Below are 22,671 nucleotides of genomic sequence, written 5' to 3'. Positions count from 1 at the left end.
ACTTCAACTTCTGACCAAGTTTCAAAAGTACTGCTAGTATAGAAGTAGTAGTAGTAAGACACTGCTACTTTGTCGAAATTGCCCCTGACCTGTTGGTGCCCCAAGAGTCAGTCCTGGGACCCCTTCTCTTAAACCTCTACATGCTAAACATGGAGCGGCCTCCTGCTGGTGCCAGAGTCAGGACTAAACATGGAGCGGCCTCCTGCTGGTGCCAGAGTCAGGACTAAACATGGAGCGGCCTCCTGCTGGTGCCAGAGTCAGGACTAAACATGGACCGGCCTCCTGCTGGTGCCAGAGTCAGGACTAAACATGGACCGGCCTCCTGCTGGTGCCAGAGTCAGGACTAAACATGGACCGGCCTCCTGCTGGTGCCAGAGTCAGGACTAAACATGGACCGGCCTCCTGCTGGTGCCAGAGTCAGGACTAAACATGGACCGGCCTCCTGCTGGTGTCCAGAGTCAGGACTAAACATGGACCGGCCTCCTGCTGGTGCCAGAGTCAGGACTAAACATGGAGCGGCCTCCTGCTGGTGCCAGAGTCAGGACTAAACATGGACCGGCCTCCTGCTGGTGCCAGAGTCAGGACTAAACAGGGACCGGCCTCCTGCTGGTGCCAGAGTCAGGACTAAACATGGAGCGGCCTCCTGCTGGTGCCAGAGTCAGGACTAAACATGGACCAGCCTCCTGCTGGTGCCAGAGTCAGGACTAAACATGGACCGGCCTCCTGCTGGTGCCAGAGTCAGGACTAAACATGGACCGGCCTCCTGCTGGTGCCAGAGTCAGGACTAAACATGGACCGGCCTCCTGCTGGTGTCCAGAGTCAGGACTAAACATGGAGCGGCCTCCTGCTGGTGCCAGAGTCAGGACTAAACATGGAGCGGCCTCCTGCTGGTGCCAGAGTCAGGACTAAACATGGAGCGGCCTCCTGCTGGTGCCAGAGTCAGGACTAAACATGGAGCGGCCTCCTGCTGGTGCCAGAGTCAGGACTAAACATGGACCGGCCTCCTGCTGGTGCCAGAGTCAGGACTAAACATGGACCGGCCTCCTTCTGGTGCCAGAGTCAGGACTAAACATGGACCGGCCTCCTGCTGGTGCCAGAGTCAGGACTAAACATGGACCGGCCTCCTGCTGGTGTCCAGAGTCAGGACTAAACATGGAGCGGCCTCCTGCTGGTGTCCAGAGTCAGGACTAAACATGGAGCGGCCTCCTGCTGGTGCCAGAGTCAGGACTAAACATGGACCGGCCTCCTGCTGGTGCCAGAGTCAGGACTAAACATGGACCGGCCTCCTGCTGGTGCCAGAGTCAGGACTAAACATGGAGCGGCCTCCTGCTGGTGCCAGAGTCAGGACTAAACATGGAGCGGCCTCCTGCTGGTGCCAGAGTCAGGACTAAACATGGACCGGCCTCCTGCTGGTGCCAGAGTCAGGACTAAACATGGAGCGGCCTCCTGCTGGTGCCAGAGTCAGGACTAAACATGGAGCGGCCTCCTGCTGGTGCCAGAGTCAGGACTAAACATGGACCGGCCTCCTGCTGGTGCCAGAGTCAGGACTAAACATGGAGCGGCCTCCTGCTGGTGCCAGAGTCAGGACTAAACATGGACCGGCCTCCTGCTGGTGCCAGAGTCAGGACTAAACATGGAGCGGCCTCCTGCTGGTGCCAGGACTTCAGTTTTATGTTAAACTCATTCATCTAGAACACGTGACCATGTCCTCTCTGTGACCAGAGACACGCCCACTTCTGGACCACAGCCCCAAACCCGCCTCCATCCTCCACGTGCGCGCGAGTCAAGCGAGACGCAGCAGAGACGCATCCAACACGCATCCAAGACGCATCCAAGAGGAGCGCTTTGCCTTCACCTGGAGTAAGAATAATGAGATAAAAGTGTTGGAGAGACTCACGGCGCGTCCCGTGCGTCCCGTGCGTCCCGTGCGTCCTCAAACGGGCTCAGGGTGAAGTTGTCCCGCAGTGACCGAAACCACGACATGATCCCGCGCCACAAGTCGCCGCCCGTGATTGGATTAGCGCCGATCCGCTTCACTCCAGACTCTCTTACCTCCCCCTTTCTCCCCCTCTGTGCACGCGCGTGCACACACACACATGTGTGCGTGTGCACGCGCGTGTGCGCAGAGGGGCGGGGCTAAAACAATGTAAGGAATGAGCCCAGAAGAAAGTCAAGGGCGCGTGCGCGTGACGCGCGTCTGAAGTTTGGATGAAACTGACCTTTGTTTGGGACAAACAGTGTTTTATATAAATGTGATGGAAATAAACTTTAAGAATCTTTAAGTTTTCCACCAATGAAACACTTCAACACAGACATGGGCAAACTACGGCCCGCGGGCCACATACGGCCCGTTTGTCTTTATAATCCGGCCCGCCAAACATGCCAAGTAATATTTAAAAAATAAATAAAATTGAAAAACTAGTTTTTCTTTTGGCCCTTAGGCCAGACCTGGGCATTTGTGGCCCCAGGGGCCATACTCTATTTTGTAACCGTCTGTAACATGTGTCCTTAATAAATATAACATGAAAGGAATTAAATAATTCCTATAAATACTAATAAATAATAAAATAAAATAATAATAGATTCAATAGCCTGTATTTGACAGAAAAGTGATATTTTATCTGATATCTAATTTATATATATATATATATATATATATATATATATATATATATATATATATATATATATAAATATATGTATATATTTTCACACCAAAGATCGAGGGCCGACCTGGATTTGAATCTGGCCCTCGGAAGAAAATAATTGCCCTGATATCATATAATAATAATATAATATAATAATATGATATAACAATATAATATGATATAATATAATAATATGATATAATATAATAATAATATAATAATATGATATAATATAATAATATAATAATATGATATAATAATATCTAATATTTGTCTGAACTAAACTCTTTATTCACTTTATGAAAGATTCAAGTTTGACACGAGATGTTTCTGAAGCTCCAAAATCCTGGACCCGCAGGTCCTGGACCCGCGGGTCCTGGACCTGCGGGTCCAGGACCTGCGGGTCCAGGATAAACTCCAGTTGCAGTTATTTCTCTGATGAAAGACATTATTTCACATGTTTCTCTGGTTTTATGTTGGTATCAGAATTTAGATGATTTTTAATTTTCTGACAAAAACAAAACTTCATCTGATTCTGTTCCAGCTCTAAAACCAAAACTCAGTTTTCATTGTAGTAGATTTGATCCAGGTTTAGTTTGGTCTGAAGTAAATCACAAACAACATTTTATGTCATTTTATGTGTAAAAAAGGAACATAAACTCTCCACATCTGTGACAGTGGCGCCACCTTGTGTTCACAATGTGTCAGCTCAACTGAAGCAAACAACTAAAACAAAGTCAATTATTTATTTATTCAGTTATATTTTCAACATCATGAAATAAAAATACAACTGACGGATAAAAAAGTACAAAAAACATGATGGAATTTACATTAGAATGACCGGAATAAACCGGGTCTGAACCGGGTCTCTCGCGGGGTCTCTCGTGGGGTCTCTCGTGGGGTCTCTCACGGGGTCTCTCACGGGGTCTCTCACAGGGTCTCTCACGGGTCCCTCGTGGGTCTCTCACGGGGTCTCTCGCGGGGTCTCTCACAGGTCTCTTACGGGTCTCTCGAGGGGTCTCTCACGGGTCTCTGGCGGGTCTCTCGTGGGGTCTCCCACGGGTCTCCCACGGGGTCTCTCACAGGTCTCTTACGGGTCTCTCGAGGGGTCTCTCGCGGGGTCTCTCGTAGGGTCTCTCACGGGTCTCTGGCGGGTCTCTAGTGGGGTCTCTCGCGGGTCTCTTGCAGGGTCTCTCGCGGGTCTCTGGCGGGGTCTCTCGTGGGGTCTCTAGTGGGGTCTCTCGCGGGTCTCTTACAGGTCTCTCGCGGGGTCTCTCATGGGGTCTCTCGTGGGGTCTCTCGCGGGGTCTCTCCCGGGTCTCTGGCGGGTCTCTAGTGGGGTCTCTCGCGGGTCTCTTGCAGGGTCTCTCGCGGGTCTCTGGCGGGTCTCTGGCGGGTCTCTCGTGGGTCTCTCACGGGGTCTCTCGCGGGTCTAGATCTTGCCTGCGTCCCTGTACTTCTGGAGCAGGCTGTCGTCGGCCCGCAGGGGGCAGTAGAGCGTCCTGGTCTGGTAGAAGCGGGCGTGGCTCTGGATGTTCTGGAGGACGTCCTGCAGGAGGTGAGCTCGCTCCACGCCGCAGCCTGGAGCCTCGAAGCCCAGACGGGTGAAGTGCACGTGCAGGTGGAAGTACGAGGGCTGATAGTGAAGGTACACGCGCAGTTTAGAGCGCGGGACGCCAAAGGTATCCAAGATGGCCGCCTGAACGACAGGATACAGTATTTATATAGTATGCAGAGAGTATTTATACAGTATTAATATAGTATTTATATAGTTTGCAAGCAGTATTTATATAGTATTTATATAGTCTGCAAGCAGTATTTATATAGTATTTATATAGTCTGCAAGCAGTATTTATATAGTATTTATATAGTCTGCACGCAGTATTTATATAGTATTTATATAGTCTGCAAGCAGTATTTATATAGTATTTATATAGTCTGCAAGCAGTATTTATATAGTATTTATATAGTCTGCATACAGTATTTATATAGTCTGCAAGCAGTATTTATATAGTATTTATATAGTCTGCAAGCAGTATTTATATAGTCTGCATACAGTATTTATATAGTCTGCACGCAGTATTTATATAGTCTGCAAGAAGTATTTATATAGTATTTATAGTCTGCAAGCAGTATTTATATAGTATTAATATAGTCTGCACGCAGTATTTATATAGTATTTATATAGTCTGCAAGCAGTATTTATATAGTATTTATATAGTCTGCAAGCAGTATTTATATAGTCTGCACGTAGTATTTATATAGTCTGCAAGCAGTATTTATATAGTCTGCAAGAAGTATTTATATAGTATTTATATAGTCTGCATACAGTATTTATATAGTATTTATATAGTCTGCACGCAGTATTTATATAGTATTTATAGTCTGCAAGCAGCATTTATATAGTCTGCAAGAAGTATTTATATAGTCTGCACGCAGTATTTATATAGTCTGCATACAGTATTTATATAGTATTTATAGTCTGCACGCAGTATTTATACAGTATTAATATAGTATTTATATAGTATTTATATAGTCTGCACGCAGTATTTATATAGTCTGCAAGCAGTATTTATATAGTCTGCACGCAGTATTTATATAGTCTGCATACAGTATTTATATAGTCTGCACGTAGTATTTATATAGTCTGCAAGAAGTATTTATATAGTATTTATAGTCTGTACGCAGTATTTATATAGTCTGCAAGAAGTATTTATATAGTCTGTACGCAGTATTTATATAGTCTGCACGCAGTATTTATATAGTCTGCAAGTAGTATTTATATAGTCTGCACGCAGTATTTATATAGTCTGCAAGAAGTATTTATATAGTCTGCACGCAGTATTTATATAGTATTTATATAGTCTGCAAGCAGTATTTATATAGTATTTATAGTCTGCAAGCAGTATTTATATAGTATTTATAGTCTGCAAGCAGTATTTATATAGTCTGCAAGAAGTATTTATATAGTCTGCACGCAGTATTTATATAGTATTTATATAGTCTGCACGCAGTATTTATATAGTATTTATAGTCTGCAAGCAGTATTTATATAGTCTGCAAGAAGTATTTATATAGTCTGCACGCAGTATTTATATAGTCTGCAAGTAGTATTTATATAGTCTGCAAGTAGTATTTATATAGTCTGCACGCAGTATTTATATAGTCTGCATACAGTATTTATATAGTATTTATATAGTCTGCAAGCAGTATTTATATAGTCTGCAAGAAGTATTTATTTAGTATTTATAGTCTGCACGCAGTATTTATACAGTATTAATATAGTATTTATATAGTATTTATATAGTATTTATATAGTCTGCATACAGTATTTATATAGTATTTATAGTCTGCAAGCAGTATTTATATAGTATTTATAGTCTGCAAGAAGTATTTATATAGTATTTATATAGTCTGCAAGCAGTATTTATATAGTCTGCAAGCAGTATTTATATAGTATTTATAGTCTGCATACAGTATTTATATAGTATTTATATAGTCTGCACGCAGTATTTATATAGTATTTATAGTCTGCAAGCAGTATTTATATAGTATTTATATAGTCTGCATACAGTATTTATATAGTATTTATATAGTCTGCACGCAGTATTTATATAGTATTTATAGTCTGCAAGCAGTATTTATATAGTATTTATATAGTCTGCATACAGTATTTATATAGTATTTATATAGTCTGCACGCAGTATTTATATAGTATTTATAGTCTGCAAGCAGTATTTATATAGTCTGCAAGAAGTATTTATATAGTCTGCACGCAGTATTTATATAGTATTTATATAGTCTGTACGCAGTATTTATATAGTCTGCAAGAAGTATTTATATAGTCTGCACGCAGTATTTATATAGTCTGCAAGTAGTATTTATATAGTCTGCAAGAAGTATTTATATAGTCTGCACGCAGTATTTATATAGTATTTATATAGTCTGCAAGCAGTATTTATATAGTATTTATAGTCTGCAAGCAGTATTTATATAGTATTTATAGTCTGCAAGCAGTATTTATATAGTCTGCAAGAAGTATTTATATAGTCTGCACGCAGTATTTATATAGTATTTATATAGTCTGCATACAGTATTTATATAGTATTTATATAGTCTGCAAGCAGTATTTATATAGTATTTATATAGTCTGCATACAGTATTTATATAGTATTTATATAGTCTGCACGCAGTATTTATATAGTATTTATAGTCTGCAAGCAGTATTTATATAGTCTGCAAGAAGTATTTATATAGTCTGCACGCAGTATTTATATAGTATTTATATAGTCTGCATACAGTATTTATATAGTATTTATATAGTCTGCAAGCAGTATTTATATAGTATTTATATAGTCTGCATAGAGAGTATTTATACAGTATTAATATAGTATTTATATAGTCTGCAAGCAGTATTTATATAGTATTTATAGTCTGCAAGCAGTATTTATGTAGTCTGCAAGAAGTATTTATATAGTCTGCACGCAGTATTTATATAGTATTTATATAGTCTGCATACAGTATTTATATAGTATTTATATAGTCTGCACGCAGTATTTATATAGTATTTATAGTCTGCAAGCAGTATTTATATAGTATTTATATAGTCTGCAAGCAGTATTTATATAGTCTGCATACAGTATTTATATAGTATTTATATAGTCTGCAAGCAGTATTTATATAGTATTTATATAGTCTGCATAGAGTATTTGTATAGTCTGTAGAGAGTATTTATACAGTATTAATATAGTATTTATATAGTCTGCAAGCAGTATTTATATAGTATTTATAGTCTGCAAGCAGTATTTATATAGTATTTATATAGTCTGCAAGCAGTATTTATATAGTATTTATAGTCTGCAAGCAGTATTTATATAGTATTTATATAGTCTGCATACAGTATTTATATAGTATTTATAGTCTGCAAGCAGTATTTATATAGTATTTATATAGTCTGCATACAGTATTTATATAGTATTTATATAGTCTGCACGCAGTATTTATATAGTATTTATAGTCTGCAAGCAGTATTTATGTAGTATTTATATAGTCTGCAAGCAGTATTTATATAGTATTTATATAGTCTGCATACAGTATTTATATAGTATTTATATAGTCTGCACGCAGTATTTATATAGTATTTATAGTCTGCAAGCAGTATTTATGTAGTATTTATATAGTCTGCAAGCAGTATTTATATAGTATTTATATAGTCTGCATAGAGTATTTGTATAGTCTGTAGAGAGTATTTATAATTAATAATATAGTATTTATGTAGTCTGCACGCAGTATTTATATAGTCTGCAAGCAGTATTTATATAGTATTTATAGTCTGCAAGCAGTATTTATATAGTCTGCAAGAAGTATTTATATAGTCTGCAAGCAGTATTTATATAGTATTTATATAGTCTGCAAGCAGTATTTATATAGTATTTATATAGTCTGCACGCAGTATTTATATAGTCTGCAAGCAGTATTTATATAGTATTTATATAGTCTGCACGCAGTATTTATATAGTCTGCAAGAAGTATTTATATAGTCTGCACGCAGTATTTATATAGTCTGCACGTAGTATTTATATAGTCTGCAAGAAGTATTTATATAGTATTTATAGTCTGCAAGCAGTATTTATATAGTATTTATATAGTCTGCATACAGTATTTATATAGTATTTATATAGTCTGCACGCAGTATTTATACAGTCTGCACGTAGTATTTATATAGTCTGCAAGCAGTATTTATATAGTATTTATAGTCTGCACGCAGTATTTATATAGTATTTATATAGTCTGCACGCAGTATTTATATAGTCTTTATATAGTCTGCAAGCAGTATTTATATAGTCTTTATATAGTCTGCAAGCAGTATTTATATAGTATTTATATAGTCTGCATAGAGTACTTGTATAGTCTGTAGAGTATTTATACAGTATTAATATAGTATTTATATAGTCTGCAAGCAGTATTTATATAGTATTTATAGTCTGCAAGCAGTATTTATGTAGTATTTATATAGTCTGCAAGCAGTATTTATATAGTATTTATATAGTCTGCAAGCAGTATTTATATAGTATTTATATAGTCTGCAAGCAGTATTTATATAGTATTTATATAGTCTGCAAGCAGTATTTATATAGTATTTATATAGTCTGCAAGCAGTATTTATATAGTATTTATATAGTCTGCAAGCAGTATTTATATAGTATTTATATAGTCTGCAAGCAGTATTTATATAGTCTGCACGCAGTATTTATATAGTATTTATATAGTCTGCAAGCAGTATTTATATAGTATTTATATAGTCTGCAAGCAGTATTTATATAGTCTGCAAGAAGTATTTATATAGTCTGCACGCAGTATTTATATAGTCTGCAAGCAGTATTTATATAGTATTTATATAGTCTGCAAGCAGTATTTATATAGTATTTATATAGTCTGCAAGCAGTATTTATATAGTATTTATATAGTCTGCAAGCAGTATTTATATAGTATTTATATAGTCTGCACGCAGTATTTATATAGTATTTATATAGTCTGCAAGCAGTATTTATATAGTATTTATATAGTCTGCAAGCAGTATTTATATAGTATTTATAGTCTGCAAGCAGTATTTATATAGTCTGCAAGAAGTATTTATATAGTCTGCACGCAGTATTTATATAGTATTTATATAGTCTGCACGCAGTATTTATATAGTCTGCACGCAGTATTTATATAGTCTGCACGTAGTATTTATATAGTCTGCAAGAAGTATTTATATAGTATTTATAGTCTGCAAGCAGTATTTATATAGTATTTATATAGTCTGCACGCAGTATTTATATAGTCTGCACGTAGTATTTATATAGTCTGCAAGCAGTATTTATATAGTATTTATATAGTCTGCACGCAGTATTTATATAGTATTTATATAGTCTGCACGCAGTATTTATATAGTATTTATAGTCTGCAAGCAGTATTTATATAGTCTGCATACAGTATTTATATAGTATTTATAGTCTGCATGCAGTATTTATATAGTCTGCACGCAGTATTTATATAGTCTGCATACAGTATTTATATAGTATTTATAGTCTGCAAGTAGTATTTATATAGTCTGCACGCAGTATTTATATAGTCTGCATACAGTATTTATATAGTATTTATAGTCTGCACGCAGTATTTATATAGTCTGCAAGTAGTATTTATATAGTCTGCACGCAGTATTTATATAGTCTGCACGCAGTATTTATATAGTATTTATATAGTCTGCATACAGTATTTATATAGTCTGCAAGCAGTATTTATATAGTATTTATAGTCTGCACGCAGTATTTATATAGTCTGCAAGCAGTATTTATATAGTCTGGACGCAGTATTTATATAGTCTGCATACAGTATTTACATAGTATTTATATAGTCTGCATACAGTATTTATATAGTATTTATATAGTCTGCATACAGTATTTATATAGTATTTATATAGTCTGCATACAGTATTTATATAGTATTTATATAGTCTGCACACAGTATTTATATAGTCTGCAAGCAGTATTTATATAGTCTGGACGCAGTATTTATATAGTCTGCATACAGTATTTATATAGTATTTATATAGTCTGCACGCAGTATTTATATAGTATTTATATAGTCTGCACGCAGTATTTATATTGTCTGCACGCAGTATTTATATAGTCTGCAAGCAGTATTTATATAGTATTTATAGTCTGCATGCAGTATTTATATAGTCTGGACGCAGTATTTATATAGTATTTACATAGTCTGCACGCAGTATTTATATAGTCTGCAAGCAGTATTTATATAGTATTTATATAGTCTGCAGCCCACCGTTAGCCTCCACACTGTTGGAGCATTAGCGTTAGCCTCTCACCTGTACAGGTAACACTGGTGGAGTATTAGCGTTAGCGTTAGCTTCCCACTTGTACAGGTAACACTGGTGGAGCATTAGCATTAGCCTCTCACCTGTACAGGTATCACTGGTGGAGCATTAGCGTTAGCCTCTCACCTGTACAGGTAACATTGGTGGAGTATTAGCGTTAGCCTCTCACCTGTACAGGTAACACTGGTGGAGCATTAGCGTTAGCCTCTCACCTGTACAGGTAACACTGGTGGAGAATTAGCATTAGCATTAGCCTCTCACCTGTACAGGTAACACTGGTGGAGCATTAGCATTAGCCTCTCACCTGTACAGCTAACACTGGTGGAGAATTAGCATTAGCCTCTCACCTGTACAGCTAACACTGGTGGAGAATTAGCATTAGCCACTCACCTGTACAGCTAACACTGGTGGAGAATTAGCATTAGCCTCTCACCTGTACAGCTAACACTGGTGGAGAATTAGCATTAGCCTCTCACCTGTACAGGTAACACTGGTGGAGAATTAGCATTAGCATTAGCCTCTCACCTGTCCTTTGTGGAGGATGTTCTTGAGCAGAGGCAGATGTTCTGAGCTCAAGTCTCTGAGGCTCTTTATGTCCCGAATGTGAGAGATCGCAATGAGGTACAAGTCATCCACCTGCAACAGAGAGAGAGGGACTAAACCAGGACTAAACCAGGACTAAACCAGGACTAAACCAGGTCTAAACCAGGACTAAACCAGGTCTAAACCAGGTCTAAACAAGGACTAAACCAGGACTAAACCAGGACTAAACCAGGACTAAACCAGGACTAAACCAGGACTAAACCAGGTCTAAACAAGGACTAAACCAGGACTAAACCAGGACTAAACCAGGACTAAACCAGGTCTAAACCAGGACTAAACCAGGACTAAACCAGGCCTAAACCAGGTCTAAACAAGGACTAAACCAGGACTAAACCAGGACTAAACCAGGACTAAACCAGGTCTAAACCAGGACTAAACCAGGACTAAACCAGGCCTAAACCAGGTCTAAACAAGGACTAAACCAGGACTAAACCAGGACTAAACCAGGTCTAAACCAGGTCTAAACCAGGACTAAACAAGGTCCAAACCAGGTCCAAACCAGGTCTAAACCAGGACTAAACCAGGTCTAAACCAGGTCCAAACCAGGACTAAACCAGGACTAAACCAGGTCTAAACCAGGTCCAAACCAGGTCCAAACCAGGTCTAAACCAGGTCTAAACCAGATCTAAACCAGGTCTAAACCAGGACTAAACCAGGTCCAAACCAGGTCTAAACCAGGTCTAAACCAGGACTAAACCAGGTCCAAACCAGGTCTAAACCAGGTCCAAACCAAGTCTAAACCAGGTCCAAACCAGGTCTAAACCAGGTCCAAACCAGGTCTAAACCAGGACTAAACCAGGACTAAACCAGGTCTAAACCAGGTCTAAACCAGGACTAAACCAGGTCTAAACCAGGACTAAACCAGGTCTAAACCAGGACTAAACCATATGTGATAGTAGAATTCTCTCTTGACCTGTTTCTGGTTCCATTTGAAGTCGGGCAGGAGGACGAAGCCCGTTTCTGGATCTGGATCTTCAAACACGATCCTCTCAGACTCCGCCTTCTTCTCCAGGATGTTATAAACCCACTGGACACAAACAGACCTGCACACTACAGCGCCTCCTCTGGACAGAGCTGCACACTACAGCGCTTCCTCTGGACACTACAGCGCCTCCTCTGGACAGAGCTGCACACTACAGCGCTTCCTCTGGACACTACAGCGCCTCCTCTGGACACTACAGCGCCTCCTCTGGACACTACAGCGCCTCCTCTGGACACTACAGCGCTTCCTCTGCACACTACAGCGCCTCCTCTGCACACTACAGCGCTTCCTCTGCACACTACAGCGCCTCCTCTGGACACTACAGCGCCTCCTCTGGACACTACAGCGCTTCCTCTGGACACTACAGCGCCTCCTCTGCACACTACAGCGCCTCCTCTGGACACTACAGCGCTTCCTCTGGACACTACAGCGCCTCCTCTGGACACTACAGCGCTTCCTCTGCACACTACAGCGCTTCCTCTGCACACTACAGCGCCTCCTCTGGACACTACAGCGCCTCCTCTGGACAGACATGCACACTACAGCGCCTCCTCTGGACAGACCTGCACACTACAGCGCTTCCTCTGGACACTACAGCGCCTCCTCTGGACACTACAGCGCCTCCTCTGCACACTACAGCGCCTCCTCTGGACACTACAGCGCCTCCTCTGGACAGACCTGCACACTACAGCGCCTCCTCTGGACAGAGCTGCACACTACAGCGCTTCCTCTGGACACTACAGCGCCTCCTCTGGACACTACAGCGCCTCCTCTGGACACTACAGCGCCTCCTCTGGACACTACAGCGCTTCCTCTGCACACTACAGCGCCTCCTCTGCACACTACAGCGCTTCCTCTGCACACTACAGCGCCTCCTCTGGACACTACAGCGCCTCCTCTGGACACTACAGCGCTTCCTCTGGACACTACAGCGCCTCCTCTGCACACTACAGCGCCTCCTCTGGACACTACAGCGCTTCCTCTGGACACTACAGCGCCTCCTCTGGACACTACAGCGCTTCCTCTGCACACTACAGCGCTTCCTCTGCACACTACAGCGCCTCCTCTGGACACTACAGCGCCTCCTCTGGACAGACATGCACACTACAGCGCCTCCTCTGGACAGACCTGCACACTACAGCGCTTCCTCTGGACACTACAGCGCCTCCTCTGGACACTACAGCGCCTCCTCTGCACACTACAGCGCCTCCTCTGGACACTACAGCGCCTCCTCTGGACAGACCTGCACACTACAGCGCCTCCTCTGGACAGACCTGCACACTACAGCGCTTCCTCTGGACACTACAGCGCCTCCTCTGGACACTACAGCGCCTCCTCTGGACACTACAGCGCCTCCTCTGGACACTACAGCGCCTCCTCTGGACACTACAGCGCCTCCTCTGCACACTACAGCGCCTCCTCTGGACACTACAGCGCCTCCTCTGGACAGACCTGCACACTACAGCGCCTCCTCTGGACAGACCTGCACACTACGGGGCTTCCTCTGGACACTACAGCGCCTCCTCTGGACACTACAGCGCCTCCTCTGGACACTACAGCGCCTCCTCTGGACACTACAGCGCCTCCTCTGGACAGACCTGCACACTACAGCGCCTCCTCTGGACAGACCTGCACACTACAGCGCTTCCTCTGGACACTACAGCGCCTCCTCTGGACACTACAGCGCCTCCTCTGGACACTACAGCGCCTCCTCTGGACACTACAGCGCCTCCTTCGGACACTCCTCTGGACACTACAGCGCCTCCTCTGGACACTACAGCGCCTCCTCTGCACACTACAGCGCCTCCTCTGGACACTACAGCGCCTCCTCTGGACAGACCTGCACACTACAGCGCCTCCTCTGGACAGACCTGCACACTACGGGGCTTCCTCTGGACACTACAGCGCCTCCTCTGGACACTACAGCGCCTCCTCTGGACACTACAGCGCCTCCTCTGGACAGACCTGCACACTACAGCGCCTCCTCTGGACAGACCTGCACACTACAGCGCTTCCTCTGGACACTACAGCGCCTCCTCTGGACACTACAGCGCCTCCTCTGGACACTACAGCGCCTCCTCTGGACACTACAGCGCCTCCTCTGGACACTACAGCACCTCCTTCGGACACTCCTCTGGACACTACAGCGCCTCCTCTGGACACTACAGCGCCTCCTCTGGACACTACAGCGCCTCCTCTGGACACTACAGTTCCTCCTCTGCACACTACAGCGCCTCCTCTGGACACTACAGCGCCTCCTCTGGACACTAAAGCGCCTCCTCTCCTCTGGACACTACAGCGCCTCCTCTGGACACTACAGCGCCTCCTCTGGACACTACAGCGTCTCCACTGCACACTACAGCGCCTCCTCTGGACACTACAGCGCCTCCTCTGGACACTACAGCGCCTCCTCTGCACACTACAGCGCCTCCTCTGGACACTACAGCGCCTCCTCTGGACACTAAAGCGCCTCCTCTGGACACTACAGCGCCTCCTTTGGACACTCCTCTGGACACTACAGCGCCTCCTTTGGACACTCCTCTGGACACTACAGCGCCTCCTTTGGACACTCCTCTGGACACTATAGCGCCTCCTCTGCACACTACAGCGCCTCCTCTGGACACTACAGCTCCTCTTCTGCACACTACAGCGCCTCCTCTGGACACTACAGCGCCTCCTCTGGACACTACAGCGCCTCCTCCGGACACACACAGACCTGCACGCTGAAGCGCTGCTCCTGGATGAAGGGCAGGGTGATGGAGAGATAATCCTGGGCCGTCTCCTCGAGGAGGAAACTCTCCTGACGCTGATACTTCTGGATGTGTTTCTGAGTCGCCGGAAACACCAGCGTCGCCTTGATCTCTGGACAAACACATTTTATATAAGTTTCATCTGTAAGTCCTGTGTGATTATTCAGTAGGTTATGATCAGGAGAAGTTCCTGTCCCAGTGAGGTCTGGTCTGGTACCGTTGAGGTCCGGTCTGGTCTGGTACCGTTGAGGTCCGGTCTGGTCTGGTACCGTTGAGGTTCGATTTGGTCTGGTACCGTTGAGGTTCAGTCTGGTACCGTTGAGGTCTGGACCGGTACCGTTGAGGTCTGGTCTGGTACCGTTGAGGTTCGATTTGGTCTGGTACCGTTGAGGTTCAGTCTGGTACCGTTGAGGTTCGATTTGGTCTGGTACCGTTCAGGTTCAGTCTGGTCTGGTACCGTTGAGGTCCGGTCTGGTCTGGTACCGTTGAGGTTCAGTCTGGTACCGTTGAGGTCCGGTCTGGTACCGTTCAGGTTCGATTTGGTCTGGTACCGTTGAGGTTCAGTCTGGTACCGTTGAGGTTCAGTCTGGTACCGTTGAGGTTCGATTTGGTCTGGTACCGTTGAGGTTCAGTCTGGTACCGTTGAGGTTCGATTTGGTCTGGTACCGTTGAGGTCCGGTCTGGTCTGGTACCGTTGAGGTTCAGTCTGGTACCGTTGAGGTTCGATTTGGTCTGGTACCGTTGAGGTTCAGTCTGGTACCGTTGAGGTTCGATTTGGTCTGGTACCGTTGAGGTTCAGTCTGGTACCGTTGAGGTTCGATTTGGTCTGGTACCGTTGAGGTTCAGTCTGGTACCGTTGAGGTTCGATTTGGTCTGGTACCGTTGAGGTTCGATTTGGTCGGGTACCTTTGAGGTCTGGACCGGTACCGTTGAGGTTCGATTTGGTCTGGTACCGTTGAGGTTCAGTCTGGTACCGTTGAGGTTCGATTTGGTCTGGTACCGTTCAGGTTCAGTCTGGTCTGGTACCGTTGAGGTCCGGTCTGGTACCGTTGAGGTTCAGTCTGGTACCGTTGAGGTCCGGTCTGGTACCGTTGAGGTTCGATTTGGTCTGGTACCGTTGAGGTTCAGTCTGGTACCGTTGAGGTTCAGTCTGGTACCGTTGAGGTTCGATTTGGTCTGGTACCGTTGAGGTTCGATTTGGTCTGGTACCGTTGAGGTCTGGACTGGTACCGTTGAGGTCCGGTCTGGTCTGGTACCGTTGAGGTTCAGTCTGGTACCGTTGAGGTCCGGTCTGGTACCGTTGAGGTTCGATTTGGTCTGGTACCGTTGAGGTTCAGTCTGGTACCGTTGAGGTTCAGTCTGGTACCGTTGAGGTTCGATTTGGTCTGGTACCATTGAGGTTCGATTTGGTCTGGTACCGTTGAGGTCTGGACTGGTACCGTTGAGGTCCGGTCTGGTACCGTTGAGGTTCGATTTGGTCTGGTACCGTTGAGGTCCGGTCTGGTCTGGTACCGTTGAGGTTCGATTTGGTCTGGTACCGTTGAGGTCTGGACTGGTACCGTTGAGGTTCAGTCTGGTACCGTTGAGGTTCGATTTGGTCTGGTACCGTTGAGGTTCAGTCTGGTACCGTTGAGGTTCGATTTGGTCTGGTACCGTTGAGGTTCAGTCTGGTACCGTTGAGGTTCGATTTGGTCTGGTACCGTTGAGGTTCGATTTGGTCGGGTACCTTTGAGGTCTGGACCGGTACCGTTGAGGTTCGATTTGGTCTGGTACCGTTGAGGTTCAGTCTGGTACCGTTGAGGTTCGATTTGGTCTGGTACCGTTCAGGTTCAGTCTGGTCTGGTACCGTTGAGGTCCGGTCTGGTACCGTTGAGGTTCAGTCTGGTACCGTTGAGGTCCGGTCTGGTACCGTTGAGGTTCGATTTGGTCTGGTACCGTTGAGGTTCAGTCTGGTACCGTTGAGGTTCAGTCTGGTACCGTTGAGGTTCGATTTGGTCTGGTACCGTTGAGGTTCGATTTGGTCTGGTACCGTTGAGGTCTGGACTGGTACCGTTGAGGTCCGGTCTGGTCTGGTACCGTTGAGGTTCAGTCTGGTACCGTTGAGGTCCGGTCTGGTACCGTTGAGGTTCGATTTGGTCTGGTACCGTTGAGGTTCAGTCTGGTACCGTTGAGGTTCAGTCTGGTACCGTTGAGGTTCGATTTGGTCTGGTACCATTGAGGTTCGATTTGGTCTGGTACCGTTGAGGTCTGGACTGGTACCGTTGAGGTCCGGTCTGGTACCGTTGAGGTTCGATTTGGTCTGGTACCGTTGAGGTTCAGTCTGGTACCGTTGAGGTTCGATTTGGTCTGGTACCGTTCAGGTTCAGTCTGGTCTGGTACCGTTGAGGTCCGGTCTGGTCTGGTACCGTTGAGGTTCAGTCTGGTACCGTTGAGGTCCGGTCTGGTACCGTTGAGGTTCGATTTGGTCTGGTACCGTTGAGGTTCAGTCTGGTACCGTTGAGGTTCAGTCTGGTACCGTTGAGGTTCGATTTGGTCTGGTACCGTTGAGGTTCAGTCTGGTACCGTTGAGGTTCGATTTGGTCTGGTACCGTTGAGGTCCGGTCTGGTCTGGTACCGTTGAGGTTCGATTTGGTCTGGTACCGTTGAGGTCCGGTCTGGTCTGGTACCGTTGAGGTTCGATTTGGTCTGGTACCGTTGAGGTCTGGACTGGTACCGTTGAGGTTCAGTCTGGTACCGTTGAGGTTCGATTTGGTCTGGTACCGTTGAGGTTCGATTTGGTCTGGTACCGTTGAGGTCTGGACTGGTACCGTTGAGGTCCGGTCTGGTCTGGTACCGTTGAGGTTCAGTCTGGTACCGTTGAGGTCCGGTCTGGTACCGTTGAGGTTCGATTTGGTCTGGTACCGTTGAGGTTCAGTCTGGTACCGTTGAGGTTCAGTCTGATACCGTTGAGGTTCGATTTGGTCTGGTACCATTGAGGTTCGATTTGGTCTGGTACCGTTGAGGTCTGGACTGGTACCGTTGAGGACCGGTCTGGTACCGTTGAGGTTCGATTTGGTCTGGTACCGTTGAGGTCTGGACTGGTACCGTTGAGGTTCAGTCTGGTACCGTTGAGGTTCGATTTGGTCTGGTACCGTTGAGGTTCAGTCTGGTACCGTTGAGGTTCGATTTGGTCTGGTACCGTTGAGGTTCGATTTGGTCTGGTACCGTTGAGGTCTGGACTGGTACCGTTGAGGTCCGGTCTGGTACCGTTGAGGTTCGATTTGGTCTGGTACCGTTGAGGTTCAGTCTGGTACCGTTGAGGTTCGATTTGGTCTGGTACCGTTGAGGTTCAGTCTGGTCTGGTACCGTTGAGGTCAGGTCTGGTCTGGTACCGTTCAGGTTTGGTCTGGTACCGTTCAGGTTTGGTCTGGCACCGTTCAGGTCCGGTGTGGTACCGTTCAGGTCCGGTCTGGTACCGTTCAGGTCCGGTCTGGTACCGTTCAGGTCAGGTTCGGTACCGCTCAGGTACCGTTCGGGTCAGGTTCGGTACCGCTCAGGTTCGGTACCGTTCAGGTCAGGTCTGGTACCGTTCAGGTCTGGTCTGGTACCGTTCAGGTCAGGTTCGGTACCGTTCAGGTCTGGTACCGTTCAGGTCTGGTCTGGTACCGCTCAGGTCTGGTCTGGTACCGTTCAGGTCAGGTCTGGTACCGTTCAGGTCTGGTCTGGTACCGCTCAGGTTCGGTACCGTTCAGGTTCGGTACCGTTCAGGTCAGGTCTGGTACCGTTCAGGTCAGGTTCGGTACCGTTCAGGTCTGGTACCATTCAGGTCTGATCTGGACAATGTCAGTGTAGCCTCCAGTTCTACTGTAAGAAACCTTGGAGTCTTATTTGACCAGGAGCTCTCATTTAAAGCTCATATAAATCAAGCTTGTAAAACAGCCTATTTCCATTTGTGCAACAAGAGCCAAAATCAGAAGAATCCTGCCTAAAAGTGATGCCGAAAAACTTATCCATGCATTTGTAACGACTAGATTAGACTACTGTAACTCCCTGCTTGCAGCGTGTCCTAAAAGCTCCATAAAAAGCTTTCAACTGGTTCAAAATGCAGCAGCAAGATTACTAACAGGAACAAAAAGAAGAGAGCACACGGTGCTGGAGTCTCTTCACTGGCTCCCCGTCGAGTCTAGAATCAAATTAAAAATTCTACTCTTGACCTACAAAGCCATAAATGACATGGCCCCATCCTACCTCAAAGATGCTATAGAACCATATCATCCAAACAGAGCTCTTCGCTCTCAGAATGCTGGCCTTCTGGTGGTGCCAAGAGTCTCTAAAAGTACTGTAGGAGGTAGAGCCTTCTGGTGGTGCCAAGAGTCTCTAAAAGTACAGTAGGAGGTAGAGCGTTTAGCTCCCAAGCCCCTGTGTTATGGAATCAGCTCCCGACCCATGTTAAATATGCTGACACAGTCTCTTCATTTAAGTCCAGGCTTAAAACGTTCCTCTTCGAAATCGCTTATGGTCAGACTAGTTAGGAACAGAAACATAAACCCACAGCTTTAGCTACGCTGCCCTAGCAGCAACTATGCTGGGGGAAGTATGACAGCTTGAGCACTGTCCTCTTCTTCTGACTACTTATGCTATCAAACAATATTTATTTTTTGATTCCACTTGCAAACTGTTCACCACCTTCTTTTTCTTTTTCTCACTCCTGAGGACCTGTGGACCCAGATGCCCCTCCCCTGGTGAAGTGGTCCCTGCCCTGTGTGGACGGTCCCTCATCTGCCTGAAGAGTGGCTCCAGCTCCAGTCTCCTCGTGTCCGTCTGTCCGTCTGTGAGAGTCGGATCTCTCCTTCACTGGAACTCCTCCAGGTTTCTACGCTTTTTTCCCAAAGAGGTTTTTTTTGTAGTTTTTCCTGGCCGAGAAGGAGAGTCTAAGGACAGAGGACCCTGGGACATCGTCCCTCGCCACCACAGACATTGTTGATTCATTTCTCCCTGTGGCCCTCAGAGGCAACTGTTGTTGTGATTTTGGGCCTTACAAAAATAAATTGATTTGATTTGATTTGGTCTGGTACCGCTCAGGTCTGGTCTGGTACCGTTCAGGTCAGGTCTGGTACCGTTCAGGTCTGGTCTGGTACCGCTCAGGTTCGGTACCGTTCAGGTCTGGTACCGTTCAGGTCAGGTTCGGTACCGCTCAGGTTCGGTACCGCTCAGGTCCGGTACCGTTCAGGTCAGGTCTGATACCGCTCAGGTCTGGTCTGGTACCGTTCAGGTTCGGTACCGTTCAGGTCTGGTCAGGTACCGCTCAGGTCAGGTCTGATACCGCTCAGGTCTGGTCTGGTACCGTTCAGGTTCGGTACCGTTCAGGTTCGGTACCGTTGAGGTCAGGTCTGGTACCGCTCAGGTTCGGTACCGTTGAGGTGGGCCGGCGCCTGCAGCTGGAAGGTGCTGTAGATGTCGTTCTTCATCTGCAGCTTCAGGCTGGACTCACTGAACATCTGGGACAGGACGTCTCTTTGGATCGGGGTCTTCTCCAGGATGACCACCGCGTCCTGACCCCACATCTGACCAACCACACGGTAAATATGTGGATATTTAGTGATACAGTGAAAAATATACTGTTATTATACTTGTTATAAAAGGGCAAAATACAGATGTCTGTGTTTTAGTCCTGATTTAGTCCTGATTTAGACTCTTTTAACCTTTATTCATGTTCAAATATGTTAATAACTGTTTGATCAGATAAATACAACGTATTCTATTACTGCATAAATATTGAACAAATAATGGTTCACTTTAACTTAAATAAACCAGGTCTAAACCAGGACTAAACCAGAACTAAACCAGGTCTAAAGCAGAACTAAACCAGAACTAAACCAGGTCTAAACCAGAACTAAACCAGGTCTAAACCAGAACTAAACCAGGACTAAAACTGCATAATTATTGAACCAATAATCGTTCACATATACATTTAAGCCTTTACCCTATATTTATTCATGACTATTAAACACCACATTAAGTGTTTTCATCTCATGACACGCGCCTCACAATAAAAGAATAAAAGGGTTATAATAATAATGACGTCTGAAGTGAATAAAGACAGAATGAATGACCTTTCCGTGCACGAAGATGTTTTTCTCGCGCGCAGATTCGCTCAAAACGGCGGAAGTTTCAAACGTGCGCAGAACATTTTCACACTCGTCAGAACTTTCGTCTTTCTCGTTTCCTTTGCCGTTTTTAGTCTCTAAATCCGCTTTGCGCTTTTTGGTTTGAGCAGAAAACACTGTTGTTTCGGCTTCTTCCAGGTCACGTTTGTCCGCCATGTTTGTTTGGGTCCGGTGTTACGGCGAGATGTGCACCCGTCTTCGGCATGAAACTAAAGGCGCATTACCGCCACCTCCCGGTATGGAGTGTCATCCTCCTCTCTGCGGCTCTTACGGCTCCTCTCTGCGGCTCTTACGGCTCCTCTCTGCGGCTCTTACGGCTCCTCTCTGCGGCTCTTACGGCTCAGAACACCCTCCTCTATGCGGCTCTTACGGCTCCTCTCTGCGACTCTTACGGCTCAGAACACCCTCCTCTCTGCGGCTCTTACGGCTCCTCTCTGCGACTCTTACGGCTCCTCTCTGCGGCTCTTACGGCTCAGAACACCCTCCTCTCTGCGGCTCTTACGGCTCAGAACACCCTCCTCTATGCGGCTCTTATGGCTCAGAACACCCTCCTCTCTGCGGCTCCTACGGCTCAGAACACCCTCCTCTCTGCGGCTCTTACGGCTCAGAACACCCTCCTCTCTGCGGCTCTTACGGCTCAGAACACCCTCCACTCTGCGGCTCTTACGGCTCAGAACACCCTCCTCTCTGCGGCTCTTACGGCTCAGAACACCCTCCTCTCTGCGGCTCTTACGGCTCAGAACACCCTCCTCACTGCGGCTCTTACGGCTCAGAACACCCTCCTCTCTGCGGCTCTTACGGCTCAGAACACCCTCCTCTGTGGCTCCTACGACTCAGAACACCCTCCTCACTGCGGCTCTTACGGCTCAGAACACCCTCCTCTCTGTGGCTCTTACGGCTCAGAACACCCTCCTCTCTGCGACTCTTACGGCTCATCTCTGCGACTCTTACGGCTCCTCTCTGCGGCTCTTACGGCTCAGAACACCCTCCTCTCTGCGGCTCTTACGGCTCAGAACACCCTCCTCTATGCGGCTCTTACGGCTCAGAACACCCTCCTCTCTGCGGCTCTTACGGCTCAGAACACCCTCCACTCTGCGGCTCTTACGGCTCAGAACACCCTCCTCTCTGCGGCTCTTACGGCTCAGAACACCCTCCTCTCTGCGGCTCTTACGGCTCAGAACACCCTCCTCTATGCGGCTCTTATGGCTCAGAACACCCTCCTCTATGCGGCTCTTACGGCTCAGAACACCCTCCTCTCTGCGGCTCTTACGGCTCAGAACACCCTCCACTCTGCGGCTCTTACGGCTCAGAACACCCTCCTCTATGCGGCTCTTACGGCTCAGAACACCCTCCTCTCTGCGGCTCTTACGGCTCAGAACACCCTCCTCTATGCGGCTCTTACGGCTCAGAACACCCTCCTCTATGCGGCTCTTACGGCTCAGAACACCCTCCTCTCTGCGGCTCCTACGGCTCAGAACACCCTCCTCTCTGCGGCTCTTACGGCTCAGAACACCCTCCTCTCTGCGGCTCTTACGGCTCAGAACACCCTCCTCTCTGAGGCTCCTACGGCTCAGAACACCCTCCTCACTGCGGCTCTTACGGCTCAGAACACCCTCCTCTCTGCGGCTCTTACGGCTCAGAACACCCTCCTCTCTGCGGCTCT

The 22,671-nt window shown here is 45.8% G+C and overlaps 1 protein-coding gene across 1 annotated transcript; it reads right to left on the bottom strand.

The window, feature by feature from the left end:
• Positions 1-3,604: 3,604 nt before the first annotated feature.
• Positions 3,605-21,196, bottom strand: dcps (decapping enzyme, scavenger). Its single transcript, XM_072451780.1, has 6 exons — positions 20,955-21,196; positions 20,255-20,405; positions 14,829-14,974; positions 12,044-12,157; positions 11,053-11,163; positions 3,605-4,347 (listed from the first exon to the last, which is right to left on the bottom strand). The coding sequence occupies exons 1-6, from the start codon at positions 21,162-21,164 to the stop codon at positions 4,081-4,083; spliced, it is 999 nt and encodes a 332-aa protein (XP_072307881.1). The 5' UTR covers positions 21,165-21,196; the 3' UTR covers positions 3,605-4,080.
• Between the last annotated feature and the right edge of the window lie 1,475 nt (positions 21,197-22,671).

The sequence above is a fragment of the Eucyclogobius newberryi genome, unplaced genomic scaffold (genome assembly GCF_026437365.1).
Source record: "Eucyclogobius newberryi isolate DKJ021-1_F unplaced genomic scaffold, fEucNew1.0.hap1 SCAF_1, whole genome shotgun sequence".
Lineage (NCBI taxonomy): Eukaryota > Metazoa > Chordata > Actinopteri > Gobiiformes > Gobiidae > Eucyclogobius > Eucyclogobius newberryi.
This window is presented reverse-complemented; position numbering and strand designations above follow the sequence as displayed.